This window comes from Centroberyx gerrardi, chromosome 19 (assembly GCF_048128805.1).
Source record: "Centroberyx gerrardi isolate f3 chromosome 19, fCenGer3.hap1.cur.20231027, whole genome shotgun sequence".
In the NCBI taxonomy this organism is placed as follows: Eukaryota; Metazoa; Chordata; class Actinopteri; order Beryciformes; family Berycidae; genus Centroberyx; species Centroberyx gerrardi.
This window is the reverse complement of record NC_136015.1, coordinates 17,871,320-17,898,507: the sequence shown is the minus strand read 5'-3', so window position 1 is coordinate 17,898,507 and position 27,188 is coordinate 17,871,320. Positions and strand designations below refer to the sequence as shown.

Sequence of the window (27,188 nt, the reverse complement as noted above, 5' to 3'; positions counted from 1 at the left end):
ATCACATTATTACATCCAGAAATTATTACATTATTAGCTGCTACAGGTCACTAGGCAACATCTGAAGGACCAGCAGTGGGCCTTGAGTCTGAGTAACACTGATACAGAGTTTGTGTTGCACCATTGTACTGAATGTATTGTATTGCATTATAGCAAGACGGTTCCCAAACTTCTTCGCTCATAAATCCTAAAAATGAAGGGATACCTGCTCACCTGCAAGCGTATACTGTACATATGCACAATTGTACAGAATGGTGAACTTCCATGCCAGAATGATTTTAACTCTCAGGCCTCGGGCTGCTTGATTCATTTTAGGCAGTATCCCTCAGGGCTACAATTGTTATTTCATGAGAAAAAATAATTTATCAATAAAATTATAAACACAATACAATATTTGCATTATATATATAATATATATTTTATATGTCTGTGTATATTAGAAATTGATTTCTACTGTAATGTGCTGCACTATATTGTATTACATACATTGCACTCAATACTGTACAGTAGTGCCACAGATGAAATATATGTGACCTGAACTGGCTCCGAATCTCATTCAGTGACTGAACTGTGAGCTGAGGAGAACAAAGTGCACTGAATTACCTGCAGGAGCCAAACAAAGTCTCAAGCAAACGTTAGAGCCTCTGGCACAATGATTTCAGACCTCTAAGCAACAAAATGAGAACACTTATGGTAAAGCTAGGATCAATTAAGAATCTTGAGCTTCAAAATACGTGCCTACATTTGTCTCTACATTAGTAAGGCTTATCTGAGAATATTGCCAAACAATAGGTACCTCACTGAAAACATGGAAGATTGAATATAAAAGCTCAAACCTATTAGAGGCTCTAAAACCACCATCTCTCACACCTTTACTAATGCAGAAGCCCCGGGCTGCAAAGTGGCTTTCACCAACACACTAACAGGTCCAACAGTATTTCAACATGGCTACCTAGTCTATGCATGACTACCGTTTATTACAAAGACGCCAGACTCTAAGAAACAGAACTTGTTATTCATTGGCAGATGTCAATAACTTTCCTGCCCAATATATTTTTAAATTGGAATACCGCTCAATTTAAAAAATTATACCCGGTATTCTGTGGTCTCTAGACAATGAGTGGGAAACGAACCATGTGGACCCACAGAGGAATTGTTTGAGTTTTTATGCCCAAATGAACTTTAATCTATGGTAGTGATGTCAGTTCTAAACCAGAAAATGCGCCCTATCTCCAGGAAAAAAACCCTTGGCTGATCTCTTTACCACTTTTCCAATTCATTGTTGAAATACGATTCTTGAAACAATTTGAGTTGCATTGGAAACAAGTTTCTAATATGATTTTACCAATGGAGAAAAGATTAAATAACTCATTAGTATGTATTAGTATATTCTTTGCAGACTACGAGACTCTGGTTGACCTAGAAAAACAATGTTCTGGACTCTGAGTAAATTAATGTACTGAACTCTTCAACCAGGACAACTGAATGCCGTTGGATGCAATGTGACTACCTCAGTCGTACTGTGGCAGACAGCGTTGTTGGTGTACCGAATCTAATTAATATTAATATTTTCCGTGTCTGCTGTCTAGCCTGGTAACCCAGAGCAACAGTCTGCAGCCTCTCTGTATTGTGCTCTGGTCTGGTCTGGTAAATGATGCTGAATCACTCCCTGGCTCATCCAAGACCCATAAACTCCCAACCAAAAAATAAAACAAAATGTGTTTGTATGCTTAGGGAAGATGGAAGCATGTGGTTATCAGATGGGATAATATGCTTTTATAGAAGTCTGTATGGTAATTGCAGGACAGAAGTGGTCTAATCATTTAGCTATCAGAAGTTTGTATGTGGTTATGTGTGTGTGTGTGTGTGTGTGTGTGTGTGTGTCCGTGTGTGTGTGTGTGTGTGTTTATACCTGTGTATGAGAGAGTGTGTGTGTGTGCACCCATGGATATGTGTGCATGTGCACGTGCACGTATGCAATAGAGTTGGTTTGACAATTGACCTGCAGCAGAGGAAGAATGTGTGTCTCAAACGTTTTTCCAGACGGTCTATTTTTCCAATCATTCATATGGCTTTAAATATATATAGATATAAAAAAAACTCTTCCATATTGTAAAACATTTTTCAGCAAGGGCTTAAAAAAGGTTCTTTTAATGATTCCCTCCTAAAACCTTTCAACAACTCTGGCCAAACACTACAGAGAGAGTGCAGGCAAACCATGGCTATTTAACTAAGAGTCGGCTGCTATTGCAGGTGAATGGTAGAGTACTTACTGTAGGTTGCATAACGTATTGTTGATGAGGCATCCATGACGTACTCTGGACCTGTGAAAAAAATAAACCAAAAAAAAAACAAAAAAAACATAAAATGTTGCTGTCAAAATAAATCTTCCTGTCTTTGTCAGATCCAAGCAGGATTCAGTATAAAGCAGTGAACACTTGCATAATATGCAAGCCTAATATGTTCAAATATTGAATATGTTCAAATACTCATTGAGTTTGAGGGTTTTGTAGAACTATTGCATTGGTTCTTATGCACCAGATTGGCTAAACCAAACAGATTAAGTTTTGCCAAAGAATTACAAAGAGATTGGAATGGGCCCATCCTTCTCCTGTTTCTCCATTATTACTAGCAGTATGACTTGAGCAAAGAGCCAATAAATTAGAAAAGAAACAGACCCTTCTTCTCTATGGCCTCGTGAGGGTTATTCAGCATAATATTATCCATGCCATTAACAGAGAAAGGAGAAGAAAAAATAGACAAAGATATGTGTATTTACAGACAAAGAGTGAGAAAGACAGAGACGGAGAAACAGTGACAGAGAATGATCAAGAGATAGAAGGAATGGATGAACAAACAGAGCTTTTAGATTTGCTGGAGAGGGGAATTAGACAGCTTGTAGCAGACAAACACGCAGGCTGGCCATTGATCCTGGTAAAATGATTAGATTAAACAAAGACAAACACAGAATAATCTTCTATGAGAGCAACCAATCCTCTGAGCCAATCCAAACCCATGATTTGGATCCCTACCTAAACAGGCTTGGTATTCTATAACATGAAGCCAAGTCTGTTTGTTTATGCATGGCCGTGTTTGTTCTCCACAGCAAAACAGTAGATAGAGAGATAGAGAGATAGAGAGAGGGAAGGCTCATTCTTAATCGCTTATCTTTAGCATTTCCCCAGTGACATAAACACTGCCTGTATACCACTTGGTAAACTGGTTAGTAGAAGAGGCCAGCCCAGATATTGGCATCCCAACACATTTATAAAGCGGCTTTTCATAGAGAGGCTTTGGGCTGGCTTATCATTCTAACAGTTGGTCAGTTGTCATTCTGCAGGCAGGTAACAGCACAGTGTTCATGACCTGAGGAGCTCTCCACCTCTGGCTGAACTTGTGAGCTTGTGCTTCCACTTAAAACAGCCCACCAGCCAATAAGCCAAAAAGCCAGTCAGTCAGGAAAACAGTCAGACACCGAGCCAGTCAACCAGCCGCACACTCAGTCAGCCAGCTGGCCATCCATCCGATCAGCCGTCAAGCCAAACAGCCAGACAGTCAACAGCCAAACATCCGACCAGCCAGCCACACAGTCAAGTCAGCCAATGAGCCAGCCTGCCAGAAAAAAGAGTGAACAGTCAGCTAGTGATGCAAAGCAGACCGGGTTATAACCAGGCCGCGGCTGGCTGGAGGGACCAGCTGAGATCTTGGTAGTGATCTGGTCTGGACTGGCTACTGTCATGCGGATCATCAAAGGGCTTTTTCCAGAACACAAAGCCAATTACCATTCAAGCTTACTGGAGCCAGTCTTAAAGGAACACCAGAACGCTGCTGTTGGCATGGGTCATTTCCACATTTGATAAATCAATACTATCGGAACAGTAGCTCAAATATATCCGCTGAACGTAAACCTAAAAGGAGGAATGTAATATAATTTCCATGAGTCTTGAGTCTTTTCGTAACAAAGGAAATTGTTTCCATCATAAAAGGAAGCGATTCCTTTTGTCTGGCGCGTATGGCGGCCCGGCTTGTCTCCTCTTTTCCTTTTTCCTCCGTCTCTTTGTACTTGAACAGAAGATGAAGGACTCACCTTCCCGCCGTGACTGGCTGAAGGGCAATATTACAGGAAGCGGCGGCAGAGCTGCCCGATATTGAAACTGTGAGGATTAATATTCCTCAAAAGCCTGGCCATTGTTTTTGATAAATCAATTTGGGAAGCCTTCCGAGAGCGGATTAGAGACGCGCCCTGGCCCACTTTTCTCCCTCCTCCTCTCTCCTCTACCCCCTCCACCCCAGGTACTGGACCAGAGTTTTAATCAAGCGTGCCTCAAAGACGGGCACGGCAACCTTCAGCAACACCCCACACACACACACACACACACACACCTCAGCTAACACCACCACCCATCCGCTTCTCCCTATTTCTATCTTTCTCTCCGTCTCCGTCCCATCTATCCCTCATCTCTTCTCTCTCTCGCTCGCTATCCCCCCTCTCTCTTTCTCTGCATACCAAACAGAACCGATGTTAAACGGCGGCGTCGAAGGGAAAGGGCAGAGTGGCGGCGCCTCTCGATGTTCAGAATCGGCGACGGGCGCTGCGTGAAATGTGTGTTGACGGAAAAAGGCTAACGCTCCTGACATCGCGCACAGCCAATTTTCACGTTCCTGTTCTGTTCTGTTTCATTATTCCACGGATCACAGCCATGAGGAGTGTGGAAATTCACTTTGGAAGAAGTGATAGTGTGGAAGTAAGTTAAAAAAAAAAAAAAAAAAAAAAAAGGCCCCTTCATTGCGTTAGCAGCTGAGAGAGCACAAAAGAGGTCAGGGAACTGGGAGGGAGGAAAATGTTTGTTTTTCCTAGACACTTTCATTCTTGATGGGTGATTTTCTTTTTTTCTTCCCCTGTCAGCCGTTTTTTTTTTAATCCTTTTTTTTTCGTTGCACGTTTTCTGATGCCTGTTGTGTTTGCCGCCAACGAAACAGATGTCATCGAGCACAGCTGGAGCAGCGAAGAAACGGTGAGAGAACCCCATGCTGTTTTTTCAGCCGCCCCCTCTCTTCCATCCCCCCGCACAAAGCAAACCCTCCTGCCACACACACACACACACACACACACACACGGGCACACACAGACGGCTATCTCCCATGATGCAGTGCATTATGGCCCACCTGATATGTGGAAACGGGGGAAGCAGCGATGAAGGGCGTGATGGAGGTCTGTGCGATCATGCGGTTGGTGGCGATGCTGTAAGGCGAGGAGTAGAACCTGAGAAGGGAGAGGGAAAGGGAAGAAAGGGAGAGAAGAAAGAGAAAAAACGAGGAGAGGAGGGTGGAGAAAAGAAAAAAGGTAGGGAAGAAAGAGGAGTGGAGAAGGTATAATAGACAGAGAACAGAGAGAGGAAAACAGACAGTCAGACTCTGCGTCCGTACAGCACAATCAGCCTGTCAAAATCATAACAAGCATTTCTATAAAATGTTTCTAAATGACTGATTAGACAGCAAATTCTACTTTCTACTTTTTTTCTTTTCCCCTCCATTTTATTGACAAAAATTGGTTACATTGAGTACATACATCTACTATAAGAAGATTTAGAAATAATATAACATCTAAATCTAAAAAATAAAATAATAAATATGTATATAGCCTACATTTAAAAGAAAAAATATTAGGGGTTTTAAAAATATTTGTCAAAATAGTTTAGCAACAATGTGCATTTTTTGTCTGAAAGTCTTAAGTATATATATATTTTAAGTAATCAATCTCTAATAAAAATATGTCAATATAATCAGTAATTTTTACTTTATGGCATAAAGCATACAGCATACATCATCAAACCACATTACTTCAATATAGCAACGGGGTGGTAGCTGAGACTTTGTCTATATAGCCTTGTGATAGAGATTTCTCTGTCTATACACTACTCTATGTTTCTGGATCCTGAACACACACACACACACACACACACACACACGCACACAGTGGTTTTATCTCATAGCTTGCTCAAATCACACACTTGGCCATATATTGTGTTTCGCTGGCCGCATAAAAGTTTCATGAAGCGTCTTATAGCATTCTCAATTGAAAAGTCGGGTTTTATCACATCAAATTGAGCTTTGTCATCATATAAAATAGGAGGTTGTCTGTATTTCCCCCCCCCCAGCTTCAAGTATTAAGGTTACACTGTACCGTGCTGGCTGGCTTAGGTAGCACGCTGACTCCAATATCAAGGGAGCTTGGAGAAAACTCAATGCATTTAAAGAAGCCTATTGCCAAGGGTTGAGTTGAGCCGTTGAGAAGCGAGGTGGTCGGCTTCGGTACTTTATCTCATTGCTGAAGGTTTATAGCAACCCGAATGTCAGTGCGATCCCCCGGGAGGCTAAGTGGAATGTCCACTAGTCTCTGTCACCTGCGCTGAGGATCATATTACTGGGCTGGGATATTAGAGGAGTAATGTACTGGGCTTGACGACTCAACTTTCAATTTCAACATACAGCATCAGCTCTTTATGTTGCGCATTACATTATATTGTGAAAATCTACTTTGAAATAGAATTCACATGTTCGGATGATGTTGGGATAACATATGGTGCTGCGGCCCTTTTTTGGCTGGATTTCATCTTCCAACCTTTCTCTCTTTGCTGTTCTCTCCTGAAAGCATATAATTAACTTTATTCAAATATTAATGCTAATCAGAAAATGAAAATGCAACCATAAATTGCATATATATGCATTATATATGCATAATTTGCATTATAATGAAATTTTAAATTCACTAATCCAATTTGCATTTGAATTTCCATGTACTAGTATGCACATTCTCGGACAAAATGTGAAACGGCATGTCTGTTTCCATTTTCAATTCGATTGCATTTTCATTTTCCAATTTGCATTTACATTTGAATAAAGTTAACTATACACTTCCATATTCTTTGTTAGTTAATTCATGCCATTCCCTGTACGTGGAGCGACAGTACGCCTAGATAAACTTCAGGTAGAACATAGGATGAGCGAATCATCTCTTTTCTTAGCGGTTCTATTCCTTAACACAAATAACCGCAGGATTATAATTTGGCAGATTTGCAGCAAAGCAGGCTTTTACAAGGCAAGCTGTGTGTAATGAGTGACGTTATTCATCCAGTTTTGGGTGAGATTGACTCCGAGTCACTGGGGGATAAGTGGTTTAGGAAGCAGGGAAGCAGGGAGTGAGACGCTTCCTGAGGCCAGAGGGAGAGAGAGGGGGGAGCCTCAATACTCTCCTTCCTGTCTCAGTACTGCGGGGAAAAATAAAACACGTCGCCGGGTCATTTATTTCCACTGCACCGCTTAGTCATGACATAAAGACACAGAAACACAGGAACACAAATACTTGTACAAACACACACACACACACTAGCTGCCTCAACTCCCCTTTCCCATCCCTCATCCCTCACCCCACCTATGAAAACTGATCTTTGAAGCCCGTATAGATTTCCTTAATCAAAGAGTAACAAAGTGCAGACAGTACATTAATCTACATGTATGACAGTAGTATTGACTCGGGTCCTATGGGCCAATAGATGAGTGTATTAGACGGATCGACCGCCAGGCTCTTACCCGTTCTGCATTGCAGCGGGATCGTATGTTAGCGCCATGCCAGTCTGAAAGACAAGAAAACAACAAACATACAGGATTAATCACAAGTTAGACTGAATCGGATGGGACAAAATTTGAATAAAAATTTTGTTGAATAAAAATTTGAATAAAAATTTTGTTCCATTTGTTTTTCTTTGGCAACCATATTGGATGTAAGTGCTCCTTTAATCTTTCTTGTCTTATCCTCTTTAACATTTACACTTCTTTGTACCTTGTGGTGTTTTCACAATGCCACTTCCGTCGATATGCTCCTGCACCAATGTCACCCAGACAATTTCTCGTAACTTTATTGTACTTTGTAAATGAAGTGATTTTGATCCTCCTGATTCTTTTCGTCCAAAATTAATTAAATCAAAATCAACTAATTTCGAAATGGAAAAAGTGACAAGTGACAAGCCAACGTGGGACAAAGCACAGTCAATAGGACAAAGCGGATTAGTATCGAGGACATTTCTTTGCATTTCAATCACGTACAATCATGTTTTTATGAATGAGAGGAAATGAAGAAGTGCCCTTTGGAAAAGAAAGGGAGTGAGCAGAAAACTGAGTTCTTTGTCTGCTGACAGTGTGTGTGTGTGCGTGTGTGTTTGTGTGTGTGTATGTGTGTATGTTTATGTGAGGCCCTCCTGTGCTCCAGGAGAGAAACCTGCGTGCCGCAATCCGTCATCTGCATTCCTGAAGGTTCTCTCCCGGAGGAGAGCTAATCCGATTTCTTTTAAAGGGAGGCTGCTGAGGATGGCAGATTTCATCAGCATACACACTCTCTCTCTCTCTCTCTCACACTTTGCTGTCTCTCCTTTCTTTCTCTATCATCCTCTCTTCTCTTCCTCTCATTCCTTACACTTTTCTCTTTCACCCCCTGAACCCCTCTCTCTCTCTCTGTCTCTTTATCTACCCCCGCTCCCCTCTTTTTCTGTACCACTCTTCCCCCCTTGTTCCTCCAGAGGGCTACCTAGAGTGAGCTATCCTGTTGAGGGAATAGAGGCTCAGAGGAGCAGGGGGATCAGTGAGCCTGGACCAGACCCACGAGAGTGAGCAAAAACAGGGAATCTACACCGGATGAATAAGCCCTCTGCGACACTGGGGATGTGTGGAAGTGAGCGTGTGTGTGTGTGTGTGTGTGTGGCGGTAGGCTTTTGTGTTTGTACCAATTTGTGTGTGCATGTGTGACTGTGTGTATGTTTGCGTGAGTCCGGGGTCTGTGTACCCACACGTGCATGCAAGTATGCGTGGGCCTGTGTGTGTGTGTGTGTGTGTGTGTGCGCGCACCTGTGGTTTGGACTGTGTGTGCAATGCGTCTGCTAAAGTATTTTGTGCACAAGTGATGAATACGACCACCTTGGTATGCTTCGACATGTGTGAGGATGTTTATCCATACACATTACCATATGTAACTCAACACTGTGTGTATCCACTGCATACTCCAGTGTGTGTGTGTTTCTGTGTGTATAGCCCTCAACCTTTTTCATATCAAGGACCCCTAATTTAGTCCACATTAGGTCCACAGACCCCCATTTGATGAGATTTTGTCTCTCGGACTCAAATCTAAGAATATTATTAGATACGATTTTGTCCAGAATTCCATGACTGTCTGTATTGCAGGTAGAGAGATAACGGTGAACCTATGATCAAAATCTGTTCTCTAATTGTGTTAACTTCTTGTAAATGAAATAATGGTGAAGTTTAACAATTCATCAATTTGCCCCATGTTGAGAAGCACTGGCCTAGACAGTTGTAAGCAATTCACAACGCAGTGTGATAGACCGTGGCACAGCTAAGCATTTGTACAGCTAGTAAATAAAGGGGGTTTCTGGGCTGTAAAGGCCTGATGAAGGGAGCAGCATCGGCCCCTCTCTGTGGGTCCATGTGTGTGTGTAAGGGGTCTCTGCGTGTGTATTTATGCCCTCTCTTCTCTCCACATGTTTGATCATGTGTGAGTCTCGCTGCATGCCCGTACTGTATGTGTGTGTGTGCGTGTGTCGGTTTGTGCGCGTGCCTCTCCGCATGTTTGTGTGCATGCGAGTGTGTTTGCGTTCACGTGCGCGCTAATAGCCGTGGCAGACATGGCCAGCTGTCTGGTGAGGCTGATAACTCCCCTAAGTGCTGCCCTTGGTTCCATGTGCTGATGAATTCCACAGCAGAGAATCTCCCGGCCGGGGATCCTGCATGGCCAATGACTGATTACTGATGCAGTCGGCTTTTGGCTCATCCGCAACAGGGGAAAGGAAGAGAAAGTGTGTTTGTATGTGTGTGTGTATGTGTGTGTGTGTTCGCATGCGTGTGTACACTAGCAGTCAAAAGTTTGGACACACCTGATTGAATGTACTGTTTTTCATTATCTTAAAGCCATTTTGGCTTATGCTTAAATGCTTGAAATTAGTTTCTTAGACAAATATAAATAGTGAAGTTGATGCCTACGTATGAATTTCTTTCCAAAGCCTTTGCCTTTCCGTCAAGACAAAGGGCGATAGAAGATAGTTTTGATTTGTTTAACACTTTTTTGGTCGCTGCATGATTCCATTTGTGTTATTTCATAGTTTTGATGTCTTTACTATTATTGTAAAATGTGGAAAATAGTAAAAAGTGTCCAAACTTTTAACTGGTATGTCCGTGGGTCTTTTTGTGAGATGGAGAAATTCTGCGACCGCAATGTCTGATCCAAAACTAAGAAAAACCCTGACTATGTACAGACTCTGTGAACATGGCTTGGCCGCCACAGATGGACACGGCTTCCAAGGAAGGACTGGCTATGTTCATTCTGCCTGCTAAACGAGGTGGAAACGGAATTACACTTCCTCTCCTCGTGCTAAATACAATCATTTAAGATAGAATTTCTTCCCAAGGATTACCCAAATATATCAGGAATTCGAAAGCAAGATCACAATCCAAAAATGACCATGCCTCCTTGGTGAAATGCCAAAATGTGGTGTAATGGCAGTCAAATTCATAACAGCTTGCCAAAACCTAAGAACAACTGCTGGAGATTCAGTTGATGCCTCTTTTAGTCAGTTGTAAATTCAAGCTTGTTAGAAGCTGTGCAGAATCATTTTGCATTAATGCCTGTTCATCTGTCTTCTTTGTAAGACAGGTTATATACAGTATAAATGTATATTGTCTTCCTCATGCTTTGTCAATGTAAATGCATTTTACCATGCCAGTAAAGCACTGTTTGAATTAAACTGAACTGAAGTGACACTGAGTGTGAGATGGAGAAATTCTGAGCAACAACGGTAAAAATAAAAAAAAAATAGGCACATTTCCGGGGGAAAATGTGAGTATTTCTGCATGCATTTGTCTGTGTGTGTGTGTGTGTGTGTGTGTGCATACATGCGTTTTTGTGTGGCACACAGATCCCGCTGAAGAGGGTCGGGTGAGGACAGCCTATTACGCAGCTGTAAAGGACACCTGTGCTGTACTGTTCTTATACTGGAAAGCCGAGCCAAGCCATCGTCTCTGTGTCCTCACACACACACACACACACACACACACACACACACACACACACACACTGACCCACTCCCTCCTTGTATTTCGCCCTCCACACACAGAGTCTCTCTCTTTTTCTCCCTCCCTATACACACACACACACACACACACACAGAGACACACCGACTCACACACACATACACACACACGGACATCTGTCAGGCTTTCACACAGAGTGGAGAGCCGGATGTTTTTTTTCATCTACACTCATTCCCCCAGAGTAGGTGCTTGAGAAGTGTGACTTTGAAAGTTTTTGTGTGTAGGAGTGTGTGTTGGTGAAAGGGAGCGAGGAAGTGAGAAAGAGAGTGAGAGAGTGGAGAATGAGCACCCATGGAGCTTTAAAGATGCGCTTGTGTGCGTGTGTGTGTGTGTGGGTGTGTGTGTGTGTGTGTGTGTGTGTGTATGCGTTGTGTGTGTGTGCAGCAGAAAAAAAATAAAAAAGCGGTGACTAATATGTTGTCAGCATGAGACGGCGAGAGGGAACACTTTCATGACTCCCACTCTGGGTAGTTTACAAGAAAATCTGTCACATATTTCTCAATCCTCACCACCAACCACCCTGCAGCACTCAACCCCTTGTAACTTCTGACTGATCATGCAATGTGCTCCTCTCTCTCTCTCTTTCTCTCTCTCTCTCTAAATGAGTCACTCTCTCTCCCTCTCTCTCTCCCCTTCTCTCTCTCTTTCTCCATATGTTGCTGTGGGATCTGGGTTGACTTCAAACACGAGCAGAGAGCGGGAGAGAGAGAGAGAAAGAGAGAGAGAGAGAGAGAGGGAAAGACAAAATGAGAACTAGAGAACGAGGGAGAGAACGAGAGGGAAAAAGAGCGAGAGAGAAAGAGTGGAGGGAAGGCGGGAGAGAGACATGGAGAAAGGGAGAGAGTAATAAATGGCGTGGGCTGGCGCTCCCCTTCATCTGCCTGCCAGGGGGGGCGGCGGTGAGGAATGGCCTCTCAGCTGATAAACAGACTAACATGTGATGCCTATCTCCCATCTCCCCCTGCCCTGCCTGCAGAGCTGATCAATGACCACATGGACGCACACACACACACACACACACACACACACACACACACGTTGTCTTACTATACTTGTGAGGACCTTCCGTTGACTCGATTCATTCCCTATATCCCCTAACCTTAACCCTCTCTCCGCTAGAGGGAAAGACAAAATGAGAACTAGAGAATGAGGGGGAAAACAAGAGATGGAGGGAGAGAACGAGAGGGAAAAAGAGTGAGAGGAAGAGTAGAGGGAAGGAGGGAGAGAGACATGGCGGCGGTTCTCAACCCTTTTATGGCTCCTGACCCTTTGAAAGGAAGCGATGCCTACTCACGACCCCCGGTTACAGGTGAGCATATGCAGAGTGGTGATCAGTTCAAACGAAGAATGATGTTGTTTTATTGAATTAATTATCAAAAGTCAGAGGAGGCCAAGAGGCTGAACAATTCAAGATTAAAGATTAGAGAAAAATCTGAAAAAATAGACTTGATAATGAATTTGTGTTCATAGAGATTTGAGTAGAAACTTATTTTAAGATTAAAGATTAAAGTTAAGGTTTTTTTCCTATCCCATAAATCATCTCGCAACCCCCCAAAATGATTTTGTGGCCCAACACCCAGGTTGAGAGCCGCTGTCCTAACCTAAACCTGATCCTAATTCTAGCCTGTATCCTAAATCCAAGTCTATCCTCTTTGAGTGAGGCCGGCTAAAATGACCTCACTCTGAAGGTGTAAAACTCAAACTGGTTCCCACAAAGATAGCAAAACAAATAACACACACACACACACACACACACACACACACACACACACACAGGCAAACCACGCACATACACATGCAGACACACTCTAGCATGTTCAGTAAATATTGTACACACTCACAACTTCAAAAACACAAGCACACAGATACAGACACACACACACACACACACGCTCCCTTGAACTCGAGCACTTAAACCTCGGCCTCTCAGTCATGCCTTCATGCCTTTACACAGGGTAATGTGAAGCATGGCAGGAGGGAGGGGGCCTGATGGAGGGAAGGAGAGGGGGATACAGAGGAGAGATGTTGGGTTTCTCTCTCTGAGGCCATGGAGGCCAACGCATCCGCCAAGACAAAAACACAAATCACTGTTAGCCTTCGTGTGTGTGTGTGTGCGGTACCACTTTCTGACGGACAGCATCTAATTTAAGTTGCCTTTTCACAAAGATAAAAACACAAATCATGTTAATAGCTTGTGTGTGTGTATCTATGCGTGCTTGTGTTTTTGTAGTTGTGTGTGTGTGAGACATGTGGGAAGCAGTTGTTTTAAGCTCAGGCCAATGGCAGTGTGTAAAAGGTGGAGGACAGAGGGGGCGAGGGATAAATAGAGGCAAAAGGACTGAAAGAGACAATGGAGGATTTTGGTTTTATTCTTATTTCTCCCATCAAGATGAAGTACACAAACACACGCACACACACACAAATACATACACACTTGTCTCGCCTTACCTCAAGTCAACTGAGCTGACCCTGTCAATGTGCAGGGCTGTGAGGGGATGTAGCAATGTGATTTAGGTTAAACACGCTTCACTGGCTTATAGGTGTTAGGGCTGCTGAACACGTGATAGACAGATACACACACACTCACACACACACACACTCCCCCCCCCACCTCAACACACACGCAGACACACAGAGAGCATGTGTTTTCTGAAGGACAAACATTTCATCTCTCTCTCCCCTACCCTGCCGTTTCAGCACAACTGTCAACCCCACTGAATGTGTGTGTGTGTGTGTGTGTGTGTGTGTGTGCTTGCACATGTGCTTACATTCATTCTCTTCTATATAGTCCAGGCTGAAAAACTCCTCTATCTGTCCTTCCTGGTATAGCTGGTAGGTAGCCCATGAGCAGACTTTAACCTTCTATGTGTCTTCACATGTTGCTGATGAATACGTTACCATAGCGCTGTATCCAATTTCAGGTTTCCCAGCATTTTGATGAATGATGGGAATATACGTGTTCAGTGAGGCGTTTGCCTTGAGATGCAATTTACCTGACAGCGCCTATACATCCGGGGGCAGTTTGATCGATACCTCAGCCATTTTTTTCTTTTTTAACAGCTCCATACCTTAGAGTAAATAAAAATGACAGGCTGCGATGGTTTACATAAAGCCAGATGTTATAGCCAACTTCTCAAGGGGCCTTGTGAGCAGGGGGGCCCGTTATTAGAAATGCCATTACCTCAGAGGTAAAGGCCTTGCTTTGAACGTCACCATGCAGGAATGGAAAGGGCTGCGTTTAACAGTGTTAACTGACTTTTTTGGGGGGGTTGTTTTTGCCATGTCTGGTTCCCCTGGTTATGTGAATTAATATGTGTTGAATAAAAAAAATAAATACAGTTTTATTACAGATAATTTATGGTATATATGTATATTTCAAAAATCAACTGAGGAGTTCATGTGTATATATAGCATTTTGGTGTTGTCAAGTGAAAATTGTGTATCTCCAAAATGTTAATTTTTTAGGAACTAACAAAAAAAAGCCTTGTTTTTAGGTTGACGGCTATGCATTTTTTGAGTTCTAATTGGTTTTGAAAAGGTTTCATAAACCCAAGAGTTGTAGAATTTAAAAAAGTTAAAACCTGAACATTACCAAAATTAGAGTTACGACAACGATTTGCATAACTAGTTAGAAAGCCAGTCTGGTAAAGGTGTCAGGCAAGAAAGTAAGATTACTTTGTTTTAATGTCTAGATATTTTCAATTGATGAGTATATTATTTTGTTATATGTTGTATAAATTCAGCTGACTGTTTGTAGGACATGTGGAGTGCGGATGGCAGCTGCATGGGTGTGGCATCTTACCTCGCCTTCTCTGTGCCACGGCCTCCCGTTCTGGGGATACTTGCTCTGGCTCTGGCGTTTCTTCTGCCCTCCGTCGGCAAATTTGCACAGCAAAGGCTCCGTGGGGGCTGCAGAGGGAGAGAGAGAGAGAGGACAAAAACATGTTAAGAGGACTGCAACCAGTGACCCTTCAGAAGGACATGAGCCCTTTTGAAGTGTGTCGCCTTTCTCTTTTTTTTACCACTGCATCTCTCCTTCCCTCCCTCCTCCTTCCTCTCTCCCCTCCCATGGAGTTCCTTGAGAAATTCCCAGACCGTCGGTGTTGGCAAGCCCTTCCTACCCCAGCCCATGCTGGCAGCCCATGAAAGAGAATTGCAGGGTATTGTTGAAATAATAATCAGAGTAATCGCTCTCGTAAATAGCTCTGAGATGGTAATGCAGGACCGCTCTGTCAGCCAAAGCTCATTTCTAAAAGGCGTGCCCGTTCCCAAAGTATAATCCCTCCGTGTTTTACTTTAACAGCCATTTTCCCTTTGACTTTGGATTTTTATGCCTTTTTCCACTCCGCAACCATCAGTGCGAATGTCTCACTGGGCTGTGTTGTTTGGGGCAAGGTTGCTGTGGATGTTGAGGGTGCTGTTCTCAGTGTGGCCACCAGGGGCAGTCTAACCATGTCAGACATGGTATTAACAAACACACTCAACACAGAGCTGGCAAGTGTCTATCACCAACCTCTCACCAACAGGAAAACATGACATGAAATAACCTTGTTATTAATCTAAATGAAAAAAGAAAGCGACCTAATCTAAGCTGTCTCGGTATCAACAGCCTTTTGTATGCATAATTGCCAATAAAAGGTTAGTGAAAGTGTTGCGATGACCTACGTCGCTCTAAAGATAACTTCTCAAAGGGCACATTCTCACACTCGGGCTGCAGGTGAGCACCAAAGGAGACAAAAAACAGGTAGAGGAGATCAAGAGAGAGAGAGAGAGAGAGAAAAAACATCTGAAGAAAGACGGACTCAATGAAAGAGGAGAGGGAAAGAAAAAAAAAGCCAGAGAAAAGAGGAAAAAAAAGGCCTTAGTGAGCGTTTCTCGTGAGAAACGGGTGGCTCTCTTGGCCAGGGATCTGGGGGTCTTACAGTGTCCGTCCCCTTTTTAGTCTGCGTCAGCGAGATCGGAATCTCTCTCTGGAAGTGGACTGTGGAGATGAGAGGGAGGAAGGGAGAGGGTTGGGTGGTGGTGGGGATAAACTTGAGAGAGGCAGAGAGAAATAAAGAGAGACAGGGTAAGAGAAACAAGAAACAAACAGAGAGGAGGGGGAAGAAAGTGAAAGAGAGAGAGAGGGAGAGATGAAGAAGGAGAAAACAGAGGAGAAGAGAAACTACTCCGGGATCAAACACCCGTTCTGTACAGTCCAGCAACAGTACCGCATGTCGAGCCAGCAAACACTGAACCGCCGCTCCCCTGCACCTGCAGCTGGTGCTCTCAGAGAGGAGACCTGACGGCTGTCCTGTCATCGCATTCGCATTACAGGCCCGGCGCCCGGTGACACGGGCCGCTCTGTGGCGATACAGGCCGACGCCGAGCGACGAGGCCTTTCATCTCACCGCGCCGCAGCTGACACCCACAGAGAGAATGGCTTTTAATCTCTGCTCCCAGATGTTAGAGGTGCGTGGGCCTCCACAACAAGGCGGTATAGGACGCGATCGCACGGCAGGAGAGAAAGAACTGCTGGCTACACTGACAAGGCAGCGACAGCAATACAACATGTCAACCTGAAGTCAAGCGAACGTATGACAAGGGAGCTTTCCAGCTGAATGAAACGTTGCGGGCACTAATAAGCTAACATGATTTGTTTATTCATACCGATCTCTTTTTCTGACATGTCAGTACTGTATCTGCCTCCCTGTTTGGCTAGTTAGAGTGTGTGAGATGCAAATGAGCAGAGGGCTATGGAGCGAACAAAATTGTGTGTGTGTGTGTGTGTGTGTTTGTGTGGCTACAGGGGCTACTAAGGGACCAAACACACGCAAAACAAACTTCTCTGACAGAAAAAAAGTGTGAGTGTGTGTGTGTGTGTGTGTGTATGGCGTTAGGGCCTACTGAGGGACCAAACTTTTCAGAGCCCGCCCAGGAGAGTGCAGCGAGAGAAGAGAGAAGAGGGAAGAGAGAAGAGAAAGACAACAAAAGCTTTTCCAAAACTCTCCTCTGGCTCTCTGGGAGATAATTAGCTATCGGAGAAATTTGGAGAATCTGACACGGAGCACGCTGACGTTCCCCCTGTGACTGCGTCTCCAGTTCCCACAGCGCACTAGCCAATTTGTTTAAGACTCCAGCCCAAAACCAACAGCCTCACGCCACCCCACCCACCCTGCGAACACACTCACCCCTCTGTAGCCCCGAAACACACTCACTCACACCCTCCTTCTGCCCTTAAAGTCCTTCTGCTATAACCCTAGAATACACACACACACACACATACACCCGCGCACACACACACACACACACTCACAACACAAACTGCAGCCAGCCTAAAAGCCCTTCTAGGACCTCTCACCACCCACCATCACCACTGGTGCAGCCCAGAATAAACCAGGCCACTGGCTGTACATACTCGCTTGCTGATGTTGTGTCATTAGGTCACAGGCTCCAAGTACAACACATTTCACACTGGCTCCAGTCATAGTGTGTGTTGTAGGGGGCTGCTTGAAAAAAAAAAAAGGTTCACTCATGCACCAATTTGCTGCCCTTTAATGATCCTAAATCAGGGGAAAAAGACATAAAGTGTTTCTGGTCCGGGGTCAACGACGGCCACTAACAAGGTGCTCCATGGGAACTCTTAATTGTTTTTTTATGTGGGTTGCCATAGGAACAGGTAAACATGTTAGCGAGGGGTGACCACACACATACGTGCATGCACATACATGTACACACACACAACCAGACACACACACACACACACACACACACAAAAGCAAGAGGAGGAATGGTGGAAACAGTTTACTGAGAGCAAGACGTCTGTGCTGCTGGTAATGGCTTCACTTGATGGGAGCTCCAGCTCAGTCATATTCCAGACTGTGTGGCTGTGCTTGGCTTTGAAGAGATAGTCAGGGCTGTCTGCTCATCAATATACACATTATCACCCTATAAAAGGAACCAATAAGTACATTCAGATGTACTTCTCTATGTGACAGTGCAATTACAATAGCAATTTAGTTGAAGCTTGTCACAAGTTCCACTTATTAGCGTAGCTGGTAAAGCATGCGTGCATAAGTAATCATTGCGGTTACTGTTGTTTCCTATGGGCCAGCATCTGGGGGAAATCAGCCTTTTGTCTGCAGAATAACAGCCAGAGAAGAGAGAACACCGGATCTCACCATTTCTTTTCTCTCTGGTATCCGAAGACAAAGAGAGCCTGCGTGCTCCGGATGGTCTCGCGAGGCCAGCGGAATAACATCTTGATCCGTGAATGCAAATCAGCACATGTATTATAATACATCAATGTCAGCACGTCAGACATTCATCCGTAGCGCAGAATTGGTCTGTACATCTGTTTGGCCTGAATGGTGAAATCAATGCAGGAATGCCCCCGAGCTGCAGAGGGGCTGGGTGGAAGGTTTCGCTCACTGAATCAGCCAGCTTTTTACCATCAAGTAAGTTACAAAAGAGGCCTCTCACAAGGCAGAGCATGAGCCAGAGGGCTTGGAGTCAAACCGGGCTGGCCTTGCTTTGCTCTGAGAGTGTGCGAAGCCCTAAAGAGGCCGAATAGAGAGGGCTGTTCAGCCACTTGTACCAAAATATGTCACTCTGAAAAGATTCTGTGAAAGGCAGCTTTCCACTTCTCAAAAACAACTTTGGTTAAAATGTGCTCTCTCGGCTTGCTTTTCATGTAGTTAAGAGTTAAGCGCCCCTGAAAAGTCATTCGGCTCGCTCGCTGCATTTTACTGCAAGGACATTTTTTGAGAGAACAGAGAAAAGGAAGAACGGGGATGGTATTTTATTGGAATTCGGCTGTACTCAGAACCTGCTGGAGGGGATCTCTAATTGGATCAACAACTGTCTGATTCCCATCAGCCGGCTTGACCTGTCTGCCCAGACTGAGGAGGCTGTGTCTTATGGGAAAGGGAGAGAAAAAGAGGGAGAGGAAAAGAGAGAGAGAGAGAGACAGACAGAGAGGGCGAGGGAGAGGGTTGTAGAGACAGATGAAGATAGAGATGGAGACGAACAAAAAAAAAAGACTCAATTTAGACGGTACGGCAGCACGCAGGTGGACAGGACAGAGGAGGGGAGACGGGGAGCGGGACCGCAGCGGCGTCGCACGTGCGTCGCCATTTCCAGAGGCAAAGCGGACGAGCTCAGAATGGCCGCCGAGCAGGAGGGCAGGCAGCAGCAGCCGAGCAGCCGCTCTACAGGGAGCGCTTTGACGGATCCCAGTCGATAGCTCTCACAACTGCCACGCTGGCCTCGCGTCCTTCAGCATGGAAATGAAGACAGTCTGCCAGCCTTTTCGCTGACAGGGACGGCACACGCGGCTCAATGACACGGCCCCGATAAATGGAGCGGATGTTGAGAGGAGAGCGTGGCAGAGGGAGAGAGAGGGAGGGAGGGAGAGAGAGAGAGAGAGAGATGGACAGACAGATACAGTGACATAGAGAGACAAAAAGACACAGGGAGACAGTGACAGAGAGAGGAGAGAGAGTAAGTTACAGACGCAGTCCAGTTTTCCCACTCCAATCCATAATACACTACCGGTCAAAAGTTTGGACACACCTGATTGAATGTACTATGTTTTTCATTCTCTTAAAGCCATTTTGATCTAAAGGCTTACGCTTAAATGCTTGAAATTTCTTTCTTAGACAAACATAAATACTGATGTTGATGCCTATGTATGAATGTCTTTCCAAAGCCATCTGAAATATAAGATAGCTTTGATTTGTTTAACACTTTTTTGGTCACTGCATAATTCCATTTGTGTTATTTCATAGTTTTGATGTCTTTACTATTATTGTAAAATGTGGAAAATAGTAAAAATAAAGAAAAATATGGTGTGTCCAAGCTTTTGACTGATAGCGTATATAGATGGGTGAGTGAGATGAGCATAGGGACAAGGATGTCGACAACACCTTGTCCCTCACCCTGCCTCCATCGAGCCAGTATTGCACTATATACACACTGTATGGCTATTGATCGGCCCTTGCCCAGCTTTTCCCATAGAGGGCTCCTGCAGCACGCCAGCCAGTCCAGGCCTGAGATGATATTATGGATTACGGGAAGGGAAGAGGAGGGAAGGGCCCTGGATGCGGGCGGTGGAAGCCTGATCGATGAGCTATTGCACACTTAACAAGAGTAATGTTATGTAGGGAGTCTCTGCCATGCTAATCCATCTCTCACTCTCCCTGCCTGTCTCCCTCTCTCTCTGCCGCTGTGTCTCCCACCTCTCTCGCCATTTCTTTCTCACTTGTTTTCTCTCTCCCCTCTTCCTCTCCATCTCTCTGTCTCTCTATCTATCTATCTATCTATCTATCCCTCTCCATCTCTCTCCCTGTCTGTCTCTTCATGCACCGCTGCACAGACAGACAGATCCCAGACCAGATTCAGACAAATAAACAAAGCTGATGGATGAGATGAGCTCCATGTCTGCCTGGCACACAGTCAGTCTATAATGCAGAAGACAACTTGAATTGATTGAGACCATCTTATGGGTGTGGGAATACTTAGAAAAAGCAACGTGGGTGTATGTGTGTGTGTGTGTGTGTGTGTGTGTGTGAGTGAAGCTTAAGTTCATGAATATGTACACATTAAAGTAATGTAAAATGTGCTAAGCAATTGCACAGGGTAGAGCACTCTGAATCAGTGGCAAAAATGCATTTCATTTCGACAAATGCAAATAAATTCATTATCAAAGATGTGTTGAACAATATTCTTCTTTTTCTACATAAACCCAGAGCTGCAATTAATTTTGGCAGATGAAAATATGGCAGAAGATGAGAAATTCGTGCCTACAGGCTTTCAAGTACTGACTGTGAATTAGTCTGCAGTTAAAAGTGCGAGCTGCGAGTGTAGCGCCACACAGGCAGCGGGTTTAGAGCTGCTAGCCAACTCCTCTGGGAGAAGCTCTGAGGTACCACTAAAACAGTTAAAGGAGAGGAACTTCAATTTAGCCTAATCAGCTAATTCCACTTGCCATTCCCGACACTGAGGTTGCCATGGTGAATAAACAAATAAATAAACACAACGGAGCAGACAGAGGTGTGTGAGTGAGTGAGTGGGAGTGAGTGTACGTGTGTGTGTGTGTGTGCGTCTGTGTAGATGTGCCAACTCTAATGGACTGCTCTCGATCCCCCAGCCATATGCATTTCAATAACATTTATACAAGCAGACAGCCCTTACCACATTTATTTCCAAACGGCATAGTTGAGTGTCGCTGGTCCCTGCACTCGGCTGCAATTTAAAAGTGGCTGTGGCAGATGTTTCTAATGCTAAGGCCACACAAGCCCTGCTCCACACTGCCAACAGCTCTGGTGCTGCAGCAGGCCTGGGTACCACTGGCCACTTTACACAGCAGGGCCAGGGTGGGAATTACCAGCGGCCGGGCTGTGGCTAGTTCAAAATGTTAAGAGTACAGCAGGAGATTGAAAGCACTATTTGTAGACGCCATTTGAAATGACAGAACAGCTGAGAAAACACCACAACATGTAATAGGCGACGCAAGTCACTACGTCACCATGCATATTTCTAAATACATTTTGGAGATCGCCTGCTATCGCTGGAGACAAGTGTGGAATTCTATTATGCTACGCTGTTAAATTGTCTCATTTCTTACGTTTCACAGTTTGTGAAAAACAACAGAGAAAACATAATTGCAGTTGTGATCGGATTGGAGAGAAAACTAATGAACAGTTTTTCAAAACATGACAGTTACAAAGTTGCTAATGGAACACTGAGGTTGTTTTCAGCTGTAGCCACTGTCTCCAATTTGTGTTCACATTTCGCAAATTGATGTATGCACTTTAATTGCGTATGAGAATCCAAGACTGAGATCACACTTAATCCATAATGAATTTATGCTGCTACAAACTATGTGCAGATTTCTACACGAGGATCCCCTTGCTCAAACATACAGAAAGTGATAAGAGAATGTTATGGATTGTAGTATTACAATCTAAATTTTCCATGCAACTCTGACTCACTGGTGAAACATTTTTATCATGCAAACTCCATGGAGAGCTAGCAAACAGCGGGGCGAAAAATCACTTGTTTTAGTTCATGCATGCATTATCGACACGAGTATAAATCCAGAAACATGCAACCTCTGCACTGCAACGCAATGTTTCTGCAACACAATGATGCAGCAGCAGCAGATTCTCACATGAAATGAATGAACTTTGAAAGGAATGAACTTCCATCAGACAGCAACACATATAATGCATTAAGTCTGAACCTGGCCTAAGAGTTGCTGTTTTCAGAGGGAATTGAGTGACATGAATAATAAGTATGCCTTCGTTGGTTCTGTTTGGCTGTGTGGTGTAAAACCAGACTAGTCTGGTTCTGGCCTGGCTGCCTGCCTACGTAGCTCTCTTTTCGTGGCAAACAGTTTCGGCTGTGGTAGATGGGCTTAAGAGCAGCTGTTGTTGTACTTTGCCTGTGGGTTGACTTGTGTTGCCGCTGTCTGTGTGGGCAGACAGTGAAGCTAGCTCTGTCCCTGTTAGCAGAGTATTATAACAGTGCCAACGCCTCCAGTGACCCGTGAAACCTCCCATCTATAGAGATGAATCATACAGACGGGCGCTTTGTAATGCAAGAGGAGAACTCGACTCATCCACTAGACCTACTGCAAATATTCCCCAAGTGTATACAGGTATATACTACACTCACAGAATTAGAATAGATCGATTTACAGCTATGTAAGTAGGCACACTGTATGTTCTATAGGCCTTGTTTAAGTATAGTTTGAAGACTGTGTTATTCACATCATTATGTAATCAAATCGGAGGTTGTCCCTGCTATTTCTGGTATATTTTTGCTCTCTTACTCAGCTTTACAAACCTACCACATAACGTTACTGCAAAGAGGTTAACTTTTTTTAATGTATATTTATCAAGGCAGGGGTTTTGCTGAGCACGCAGGGTCTTTTTCAGCACTGCCCTGTTTGACATTCATGGAGTTACACAAATTCATACCCAGGACGCAGTGCAACCACAGTCCTCTATTGTTGGCCATAACGTAACTCAAAAAGAAAAATTAGGTGCCTTGCTAAATGGTACCTTGATGGTCGTTGTTAAGGGAAGGAAGAGTGTTACTCATTCATTTTTCCTGCACAGAATTTCCCAGCTGCCCCAGGGATTCAAACATGCAACTTTCCTGTCACAAGCAAGCTTATCTAACCTTTAGACTACCACTGCCTGCAAATTTTAATGAAGTTTCAACAGAGGCAGCGTATGTGCTTCAAGCTGCAAATACAAGAAAGCCACATCACTTAGGGCAGTGTACCGCTCACAGACGCAAGCGAACAAAAGGCTGTGTGTCCGTTAACTAGGTTTCTACCGTAGGGGCTTCCAGTAACAACAGTATGGACAGGAAAGAAAATGAAATTACAGCACAATAAATGAATTATCAATAGAGAGCCCTCAATACTGTATCTGAGGGGGGATCAATACTGCCACAGCCGGGCCGGGATGTGGGCCGAGGGCTGGGGGCAGGCCTATAGCCGTGGGACCGGCCGATCGATAATGTCACTGGGGGTGATTGACGATCGATGCTGCCAGAGACGTTGATTTATGATCGATGAAAGCAGGGCACCCGACTAATAAGGGGGAGGGGGCGGAGGGCGTGGGTGGGGGCGGTTCTATAGCGTCCCCTTTACTGTAACTGATTGGGGATCAATGAAGAGTGGCACTGTGGCTGATTAGGGATCAGGCGGCTCTGTGGCAGAGGTAGGGAGCTGTGTGCGAGAGGCCTTGGTTGGCTGCGTGGAGACCAGCCTGTCTGAACCAGGCATATAGCCACACAGACTGTAATTAAGGCTGTGTTGAAAGGAGCTTTCCACCGGTTGATAGCAGCAGCAGGTGCAGGTCTCTTTGCTCTTTTACTTTCAAAAGAGCACACACACACACGCACACACACTCACACACGCTCACAGACATGCACGCACACCCAAAGGCAGCACAGGAAGGTCCATGTTATTTTCCTGCCACTCTCTCACATATAAATCTTATCCATCACTCATCTACACCCTCCCTCCAGTGTTTTCTCATTGTGTCTAGCTACTGTATCCTTGAGACACATTCCTTGTCTTTTTCTTTCTCAGAAGTTTCTAATCCACAATATGGAGGCCCACTGTCCATCTGTAGGGAACAAAAAAACTCTCTCCTATTTTCTCTGAAGCAAGATGGCAAACTTTCCAAGTTGGGGATGTTAAGTGGAGACGTAAGTTTGGTCTGCTAGGTCTGCACAATTATAATTAGTCTCTTTGGTCTGCTGGTATTCTCATAAATGTGGATGACTTGGGCAGGCTTTTGGGTTAATGTGGGCTGTGATTGCTTCTTCAGTCAAGTCAGTCATATATGTAAAAATATATGCATCATCAAATGCATCATGTGGCTAGGGAAAATTACAAATATTAACTGATTAGTTTACATATCATGGACGATGACATGTGATGTCCTGTACTGAGCTACAAACAGAGCATCAGATATTCCAATGCTTATAATTCCTGTTGACTCTCTTTCTTATATATTCTCTTTGTTCTCAAGAAGCGTTGACACCCATTTTTCCTCTCTTTCTCTTCCAGAAATGTTGCTGATGCACTAAATAGCATCTCTGTGCATGCTGAATATATGCACTGTATAAACTGTATATAAGGAAACTGTAATTCAGCAATATCTGCTGGCTTGATTAAGTAGACATGAATGTATTGTACTGCAATACTGAATTGTATTAAATTGTATTAGATTTTACTGCTCACAGTTCAGCCCAATACAATGCATTACAAAAACACTGAGTGGCCCATGTTGGTGGCTCAGCAAGATAAGGCGCATAGCATGTATTTGTTCATTTGGCATGTATTTACAACGTTAGATGCCTGAATACTGCTTTTCTGTCTCATATTTCCCTTCACTCTAGAGTGTAAACTGTCCAATAATCCAGGAATGCCATGAAAATAGTAATTAGAGAGATGTCTAGCGGTTAAGACCCTTGCCTCTGAAACTAAACAAACTCTCCTTGGCCTAGATCCGACCCCACCAGAGCCTTCCTTCCTGTGTCGCAAGTCTACCGTTTCCCTCTCAGCCTTCCCACTGTCAATGCATAAAAAAAGTACAAAGGCAGTTTGACGGCACACTCTTCTCTTGCAAAAAATAAGCAAACTCTTCAGCATTATTTGTACTAGCTAGCTATGCACCCTCTGTCCCCCTGAGAGAGCGAACATGGGAGCGATAAACAGAGAGAAAGGCTGACCTGTGGAGAAAAACTTTGAGTAAGTCCTTGCCTAAACATCTCAGCCGTGATGAAAGGCTTTGTTTTTCTCATCCCGCGTTAATGGGCCCCAATCGATGCGGGAGAGCAGCCTTTTTCTCCACATGCCCTGACCCTTGGGGAAACACAGTGGGGGAGGGGTGAGATATTGACACACAACGTCGATATCACTAGGGTTCAACAACTAGCACACTGAAGGCAGCTCCTTCTTACCTGGAGGAGAGGCCGGCTATCAGGGACACATCGGTGCAGCAACGAGGGCAGTGGAAGGAGTACAGTGGGAGTGTGTCCTGAGTGTTTAAAAGTGTGTGTGTGTATATATATATTTGGGTATGTGTGGGTGTCTTTGTCTCTTAGTGTGTGAGATTATGGTAAATTAGCATGTCTAAATGTTTTACCTTTGTCAGATAAAAAGACACACAAAAACTATTGTTAAACCAATGTCCAACAATGCTTGATCTACAAACTACACTGCACTCGTAACCCCCCCTCCCACACACACACACACACACACAACAAAAACCCACCCATCCCACCTGTCCCACACACACACACACACACACACACACACACACACACACATACCAACCCATCCACTCAAACAACGCCGGGAATGTGAGGCCAGCACAGCAGCGTTGCGGAAGCAGGCGAGTCGTCGTGGCGACTCTCGTCTGTCACCAGCGGCAACCAGCCCGCCGGCCGCCATCATGTGCGGCTTAATTGGGGGGGCTGATGAGGTCTGATGAGGCCGGTGCTTATTGAATTCCCCGGCCTGTTATTTAGATAATGCTGGAGAGGAGCGGCCTCCCTCGTCTCTCCCACTCTCATCCATTCAGCGGCCCAGCAGGGGTCTGCTGGCTAATCCACTCTTGTTTGTAATGGCTGTGCGAGCCGAGGGGATTTGGACACACTTTCTCCTTGCTAGCACACATCTAACACTCCCCACTGTTGATTTTACCCCATAATGAGCCTATTTGACGAGTTAACCAGATCCCAACACCCAGCCCGGCCCCCTTCGCCTGTCTTTCTCCTCCTTGTTTTGGGGGATCTTTGTTGAATGATTAGGCTCTGAAATAATATTCTATTCCTTTTCTCAGCTTTTCCAAAAGCAATTACCAAACTTCAAATATGTGGTTATGCATTTTTAGTTGGTTAACAACGTGTGCTCAATGTGTCAATGTGTGTGTGTGTGTGTGTGTGTGTGTGTGTGACAGAGAGAGAGAGAGAAAGAGTGTGAACGTCAGAGAGTGATAGAGAGAAAAAAAAACAATAGAGAGATGCGGAAGTTGCAGAACAGATGGCTAAATGGCAGGACAACAAACTTTTAATTCTGTGCCTCAGAGTGGGGAAGGAGATGGAGTAGGTAAAGTCACAGAGGGGGGCCAAGAGTGCTGCTCAGTTTGAGACAGCACATCAAGATGCATTAGAACTGATGAAAACTCTTGTGATTAATGCCTTTGCTTCACAGAACTGTGGCGGATCTGAATTTCAAACGTACAGTATCGATGGAAAAATTCAGCATCTGGGTGGTCAGATATTCATCAGTGCCAGCTGTAGTGTGGAGGAGCTCCAACATGGCAAATTTACTATGATGAGGATTGCCAGGATGACACAGAAATGCAAATATCTGATAATTATACTCATGAGCGGCCATAATGAAGGCAGTCAGATAGCTGTAAAACAATGGAAATTGACTTGCTGTCATCTGCACCATGAATTTTGAAAGCATGTATAAGTATACATGTATCGTCTCTTTGCACTCTATGTGAGGTCCTGCT

At 44.3% G+C, this 27,188-nt stretch overlaps 1 protein-coding gene across 1 annotated transcript in view; it reads right to left on the bottom strand.

Annotated features, from left to right (window-relative positions):
* LOC139920802 (RNA-binding motif, single-stranded-interacting protein 3) overlaps positions 1-27,188 on the bottom strand; it is a 186,303-nt gene that overhangs the window by 23,586 nt on the left and 135,529 nt on the right. Inside the window, exons 7-10 of the mRNA XM_078290293.1 lie at positions 14,957-15,063; positions 7,591-7,634; positions 5,167-5,263; positions 2,274-2,324 (exon numbers count right to left, since the gene is read on the bottom strand). Coding sequence (XP_078146419.1) covers positions 2,274-2,324; positions 5,167-5,263; positions 7,591-7,634; positions 14,957-15,063 — 299 coding nt within the window. The remainder of the gene's footprint in view (positions 1-2,273; positions 2,325-5,166; positions 5,264-7,590; positions 7,635-14,956; positions 15,064-27,188) is intronic.